Below are 7,084 nucleotides of genomic sequence, written 5' to 3' on the forward strand. Positions count from 1 at the left end.
TGGGCTTTGCTTTAAGGTATGCATCTTGAGTTTTTCTCCATTATTGAACTAAAAAGGTCTCGCATAACCCTAGAGCATGAATTTCTTGTATGTATGTCAGTCCATCACCCCTGAATTACTCGAGGATTCATGAGTTCTGAAAAGATAAAAGAGAAGCACTTAGAAGTAGAATTAAACCACCTTTCGACCAATTTTAACAGTCAACCATGGCAGCAAATTCCAAAAATTCACTGATTTGCAGATATATTTTAGACAGTATTTTAAGAAAATCATTATGAGAGTATTCATATTCTACATTGCAGGCTTGCAGCAGAGAACAATTAAGTACTAAAATACAACAATCATGAACTATAGACAAAGTGTGCCCAACTAATGAGCATTGGCAAGTGAAGTCAAATTAAGTTAGGCTGCAAAAGAATATTGAGATGGTAACCTGCTATCTAAATATTGAGATGGTAACCTACAACCTGCTAACTAATTTAGGCAGACTGAGAAGGAAGATTATCACACCCTCGCTTTTTTGTTATTGAGCTTTTCATCCTTCTCATGATCTGCTTTCTTCATTTTCTTAATTGAATCTAGAAGAGATGATTTTCCCTGGTTGTTTGCGGACTTGATAAAGGGGTTTACTGGTCGATGAGACTGCCTCTGGTTCGCCGCTTCATTTGAATTACCTTCGCCTGCACTTCTTGTATTCACCTGATTAACCCCTTCCTTTGCAGTTCCTTCACTTGCATTCTTGCATAATTCCATGTGTTGTTCCCTTTTATCCTTCTCTTCCACCTCTTGAGTTTTTGATATCTTTGCAAATGGACCCATCTGCTGATGACATCTATTGGTGGATGTTGCCATTGCGGTTTCCTCCTTTGGATCATTGTGAGGTTCTGCCATCCCAACCTTCTTGGCTTCAGTCTGGTCTTGTTTTGTTAAGCGAGGTTTAGGCAATGTAGATAGTTGAAATGTACTTTCAGGCTGCATAACTTCAGTGGCTTCAGATGTCATAGAAGCCTTCATTAGTGGTGCACTTTTGGTGGAGGTACCATTAGAGGATAGACCAGTAACTACTGCTGGTCGTTTCAGTTCATTCAACAATCTTTCCTGCAAGTGTATGAAATTTATTGATGTCAAGTTGTAAGAACAGCTTCTGAAAAACTAGAAAAAACTACATAAATTTGAAATGTACTGACCTCCAGTATGTTACTAAACCGCTCTGCTAATATAGGAAGCTTCAGGACAGTGACAAGCTTTATTGCACCTCTTACTGACTTCTCCAGTGATAGCAATTTAGCTAGTTCAGTGGCCCTTACAAGCTTATCACCTTTAATAGGCCAACAGAGCAAACAGAGAGCTCATTGTTAGACAATAAAGCAAACTTTAATACGGTATACAATGATATCATGACTTTGAGTTCTTTTTACCATTGCAACAGCTTGCAATAAGCCTCAAGATGCAACGGTCAATTGAAGCTTCCATGTTAAATGCCTCATCGTCAAGTGCAATTGTATCAAGATCTGCAGTTGCCATTCTGCTGAGTTTCTTTTGTATCTGATGTTTGAAATTGAGGAGGACTCAGTAAGGATACAAACAATGAATCATCAGTATTATAAGAAATAGATGAACCTGTGAGAGATGTAGATTCCTCATTATGAACTCATTTTCAAGATCAGCAGCACCAAGATCAGAAGAGGCAAGAGGGACTGAAAGGCTGAGTAGTGTAAGTACAGGCTTGGGCATCACCTAAAGCAAAGGAAAACAAGTTACCATTGATGAACAAACCTTACAAGTTACTAAAGGTGAACAAACATTATGAATTACTAATGATGAAAAAACATTATGGAGAGAAGCACGAGTAGGATCATACTGAGGGATAAGAATCAGGGGACTTGCAAACAATACAGAAGAGCTTGCTTGCGTTTAAACCCACTACCCAATAACTTTCATCTTCTGATTTGCTTGCCTTCCTAGCACTGCATTAGGAACCATAATTAGATTCTTCCTACAGTTTGACAAGCATCAAATGAGCAGCATATCATCAGTACCTGAAAACAGGAAGCCAACTGCCACCATAATGGTCACAGAACACCCTAAGCACCCCCTGTACATATCATTATCCGTGTTAAGCTTGTTTGAAAAGAAAAAAAAAGAACATTAGAATGGATGCATAAAGTCTCTAAGAGGACAAGTAGGACATACCTCAGAGTCATAAGAACTCAGCTGGCCTTCTTCACTAAAGCCAAACCATGTTAAATGAGAAGAGGGTGTCAAGGGAAGACGGCATTCAACAGATTGGGTTCCCTCAGAAATATTAAATACCTTGACTTCCAGCACCTGCCAGTCATATATCTCTAGCATTAACTTCAGTGTAGTCATAATGTTAGGATAGCATTTTCAGATTAACATAGAAGGAGAAAATGACTGGCAGATTATAGTTTCCGATTACTATTCTGAAATACACCTATAATAACTTAGTCCAATGAAGTTATAAACATGGTAGTCAAGTATATTACTGTTACTTTATAACAACTGAGAAACGGAGATCTAAGAGCTAATTCACTCATTTAGATAGCTGAAAACCTGATCTCCAGAAGGAAGGCAGTCTGAAGCATGAGTAACAATTGCCAACTCATCTTTAAAACCTGCTGCAGTAACCACTGGACCATTGAGAGAAAGAATATGCCTCTGCAATAATCAAATAACAAATAAGATAATTCGGACATCTGGTTATGACATATTCAAGGGGCATTGCTGATGAAAATAGATGAAGAAGCTATTGTAGCAAATCTCATTTAAGTAGTGAGATTGCAGAATGAATAAATATTTGCTTTTGAAGGGACTCTTTTACTCAAAAAAGGGTGCCCTATATCTGCAGTGGACCAAAGAACTGAATAAGTGGACTTTAAATACATCCTATGGAACAATAACCTCAAGATTGTGTAGATTCAAGAAAATAAAAGTATATTGGGATCATAATGGTGACACCAACATGAGAGTTATACCGTAAGCTGCACCTATAGTTTCGTGAACTAAGACAGGCAAAGAACAACAATAATTGACAAATATGGAGATGTATCCGTCGAAGTGAGCTAGTTCAAATAAGTTATTCCATCATTTCTGGAAAATAAAAACATCTGTAATTTTTCTTCTTATACATTCCTAGGTACATATAGACATAGTAGCATTTGCATTTGTGAAGCATGCCCATGAAGCAAAGGAAATGGAACAATATCAAGAGAAGCTGAGAGTGAGATATGAAGTTTTTTTCATTTCAAATTCCATTAAAGGTAGGAAGGAATGAAGCAGCTAATTTTCCTCGTCAGGACACATGGTCAGACTCTCTAAGTTATATTATTTCTCAAATACATAATCCATGTACTTATTGCCTTATTGATCATCTTGCCACTTAATATTAGGCTAACGGAAAGACACTGCATATCAAACTCACTGCTTGCATCATTGAAATGAGCAAGGTTCCTCACATATCATAATAGCTGAGTTACATGTGGATGTACATATCAATTGGCAATTGGCCATTGCATCAGCAGTAAGCTCACGGGAGCTTCTACTCCCTTGTAGTCATTCATGTAAATCTGATTAAATCTGAAAGCCTTCAAGCTCCAATAACATTGCAAATTTTGTTTAGAATACCAATAAGAGACCAGTAAGAACAGAGACTTGTCTGAGGACATCCAAACATAAAAGAGCAATATCATGCTAGTCAAAAAAATGTTGACAAATAACCCCCAAAAATTTTCCACTTTTCCTAAATTGGAAGCCCATCCTTGCATCATTCAGTTCAATTCAAAAAATAGATGAGATTCCATTTCAAGTAAGTGCGAGCATTCATCAAGGAACTTGTACAAGAAAGTTTTGAGAAAAGAATTATATCATCATGGAAAAGGAATTACTAACTTCTTATTCTATCATTTCATGGCTTCATGTGGAAGGCTGTTCCGAATATATTTTTCAGGCAGGTGAAGAGTGAACATAGAAATATCTTGCCTTTGAAATCCTAACCAGATATGCTTTAAAAACATATGCAAAATGTACAACTATATATGTATCAAACCTGCAAGCCACCCTCTGTGAAGATGCGAAGGAAATTAAGGTTGGTAACTGCAGCCACCCAACCAGTGCCTAGGGACACAGCCTTCACTTCTTCTTCTTCAAATCTCATTGACCACTACGTTTAAAACAGATAATGAGCATCAGCATTTTATGGAAAGTTGAAGGAATCTATTAGTAGTAAACATATATAGATAGATAGACAGTGATATCTACTTAGGTTTCATCCAAGAGATTCTACCTCACTGTTATTAGCCCAGCTACTGAAAGGGCGGTACATTAGAGTACTTGTGTTCTTTTCACCCTTGCATGGATTTGCAAAGACACTTCCCGTTTCACTCAGTGAAGCCATTGTGAAACCAAAATAGTCAGTCATAGAAGGAACCCTAGGACCTCTTCCAGTGTCATGAAAATCAACCTTCATGTTTGTATACAAAAGGTTATATGTCAGAATCCTGTTTACTCACCATAAATACATAATTAATATGGTAACAAAATGCATATAATTTTAAAAGTAATATGCAATCAGCCATCATTGACCTTCTAACAGAAGCAGAACTTTTACTTTTGACAAGCCAGTACTCAATTAACAGCATACTGCCCCACAACAAAAGATGTAATAGCAAATTACATCACCTCTATGTGGGAATATCCTTCATTTTCAATTGTGGTAATGCTCCCAAGCATGTTGTAGGAGAGAAATCGCCTTTTCCCAGATTGAGGAGGTGTCGAGCCTGGCTGGAAAGCCTCCTGAGTTTTTGCCTTTGTCAACTTTCTTGAAATTGCACATTCTTCTTTCCCCCTACCAGTAGTTTCCTTATGTTTAGAGGTACTTCTCTTACGAGATTCTATCTGATGTGCCAACTCCTCTTCCCCATCAGTATACTCATTGGAATGGTCATTAAAAGCAGACTGTTTCTTCAGTCTCTTGTGGCTAATTGGAGCTGACTCCCCGTGACTTTCATCAATAGCTTCATCTAAGCTGCCAGATGTACTTGGATCTTCATCAACATCATCAAATAAAAGGAGTCCTTTTGCATGCCTGGCTTGTGCACTAGGTGCACCCTCTGTAGGAGACTTCATGCATGAAGGCACTACAGGTTCCCAGATTCCAAATTTACCCATAACATCAATTACTGCTATAGCATTCCCATTTGACTGCCAAGACAAGCAGCATATTCTCTCATCAAACTTCTGCCTTTCAATGTCCTGCCTTAATTCGACATCCCAGATCAAAATCTGCTTATCTAGCCCAGAAGTGGCCATGTATTTCCCATTGGGAGACCAACAGAGACAGCATACTGGCCGTTCATGTTCTCCTTTCAGAGTAAACAACTTTTCAGCTGTATCTCTGTCATACATTACTACATCATTTCTCAAACCTGGCACTGCTAAAGTTTCTCCATCAGGGCTCCAGCTCAAAACATTCAACAGTGTGGCGTCTGAATCACAACTGGGGGCTACAGCTTTCAGCGTATGCACGGACTTTCCTGATGAGAGCTCCCAATAGATTATAGTGCCAAACCCATCAACAGATGCCAAGAATTCATTTTTCGGGTCAAAAGATAATCCCGTAACAGAGCCTTTGTGCCCCTTGAGCACCTTAGAGATTGAACTGTCTATGGTGGCAATCAACTTGATGCCATCGTCATCACCAGCTGCTGCCAACAAGCTACCAGACCTATTGAAAGCAAGAGAGCGGATCGGCAAGGTGAATCTGGTAACATTGCTCTGGAATTCTCCATCTGACCAAAAGAAATAACGAAACTTAGAGGAGGGCGAGTAAAGGAAACAAAAAACAAATTCTGCAACGAACGATAAGCAGCCGGAGCTGTAGAAGTTGAAAAAATAAGGGAAATCTAATGATGATAATTGAAAAATCAAGTCGTCCCATCAATTACTCGTATCCATTACGCTTCACATAAGGCCATAAAATCAAAATGTCCTAAAATAATCACAATAAGATATGCAATATTGAGAATTCAAGAAAACAAATCACAACTTAATCAGCGCAGAAACTGAAAATGGGAACTGTTTTAACAGGCAGATGAAATTAGCAGCTCCAATAGCTTTCTTTGACAATACGATACCCGAAAAGGGAAAATAACATCAAAAAGAGCGCAACAGGTCAAATTACATGACTGATTCATCAGATCCCTAAACTGCACAAAGCCATTTACCGGTCTAAACAAGTCCAGTGAAGACAATAGGAAATGGGAGATACTACAGAGAAATCATCATTCGGTCAGCAAATATCCCTCCTTTATCACGGAAATCAACAAAAGCGACCGGCATTTCGAGAATGAAGCTAAACAACAGCTCTCCTAACGTGATCTCACACAGATCAAGACAGAGAAGAAGCTAGATAGTACCTGGAAAGCTATATACCTTGACGGAGTGATCAATCGAGCCGGTAGCGAGGGTGCCAGAGTTTGGGCTAACGGCGAGAGCGGTCACCCCATCCTTGTGGTGGCGGAGAGACGTCACCGATGCCGGCGGCTGCCCGGCGGCGTCGTGGATCGACACGGCTGTATCGGCGGCTGAGGCGGTGGCCACATGGCAGCCATCGAGGCCCCAGACGACGGAGCAAAGGGAAGGGGAGCTTGTACCCTTGTGCGCCTCTCGAAGCTTAAGGGATCGGCCTTTCATTGCGATCGTCTTGCTCTGTTGCCTTCTTCCCGTGATAGGGTTACGGTTTCGTTCTTATCAGGGTTGGATTTCTTTTTCTTTTTGGCGGGGAAACCATTTTTGGCGGGGAAACCATTTTTGGCGGGAATTAGTTTGGAGTTAATTTTTGAGTCCTCTCTCTCTCTCGTCTGCTTTGTATATTTCGCGGGAAAGTGTGTCGGTTGACCTGCAGTCTCACGAGCAAAATCTTCTCGGATCTGGATCCGAAAATCCAATAATCAGTGATGTATATCGGGTTCAGATTTATCAGTCTGCCGAGTGCCAAATGCTAAGAAAAGTAAATCCATCTCGTCATTCAATTCATTTACTTCCATATATATATTTCTCTAAATCA

At 39.6% G+C, this 7,084-nt stretch overlaps 1 protein-coding gene across 1 annotated transcript; it reads right to left on the reverse strand.

Annotated features, from left to right (window-relative positions):
• Nucleotides 1–242: 242 nt before the first annotated feature.
• On the reverse strand, nucleotides 243–6,739 carry LOC140766535 (protein ENHANCER OF LHP1 1). Its single transcript, XM_073105932.1, has 12 exons — nucleotides 6,435–6,739; nucleotides 4,699–5,807; nucleotides 4,304–4,480; nucleotides 4,067–4,180; nucleotides 2,575–2,679; nucleotides 2,194–2,328; nucleotides 2,040–2,095; nucleotides 1,862–1,967; nucleotides 1,621–1,737; nucleotides 1,419–1,545; nucleotides 1,188–1,318; nucleotides 243–1,098 (listed from the first exon to the last, which is right to left on the reverse strand). The coding sequence occupies exons 1-12, from the start codon at nucleotides 6,709–6,711 to the stop codon at nucleotides 505–507; spliced, it is 3,048 nt and encodes a 1,015-aa protein (XP_072962033.1). The 5' UTR covers nucleotides 6,712–6,739; the 3' UTR covers nucleotides 243–504.
• Nucleotides 6,740–7,084: the final 345 nt, after the last annotated feature.

Source organism: Typha angustifolia, chromosome 9 (assembly GCF_048772165.1).
Source record: "Typha angustifolia cultivar Huaian chromosome 9, ASM4877216v1, whole genome shotgun sequence".
Classification (NCBI taxonomy): domain Eukaryota; kingdom Viridiplantae; phylum Streptophyta; class Magnoliopsida; order Poales; family Typhaceae; genus Typha; species Typha angustifolia.

Excerpts from the sequence above, each read along its gene's own strand:
- LOC140766535 (XM_073105932.1), bottom strand. The coding sequence starts at position 6,711 with ATGAAAGGCCGATCCCTTAAGCTTCGAGAGGCGCACAAGGGTACAAGC. Across the intron at positions 1,738-1,861 it reads CCCCTGATTCTTATCCCTCA|GTGATGCCCAAGCCTGTACT; the intron begins GTATGATCCTAC and ends CCTTTGCTTTAG. Across the intron at positions 1,546-1,620 it reads GGAATCTACATCTCTCACAG|ATACAAAAGAAACTCAGCAG; the intron begins GTTCATCTATTT and ends TTCAAACATCAG.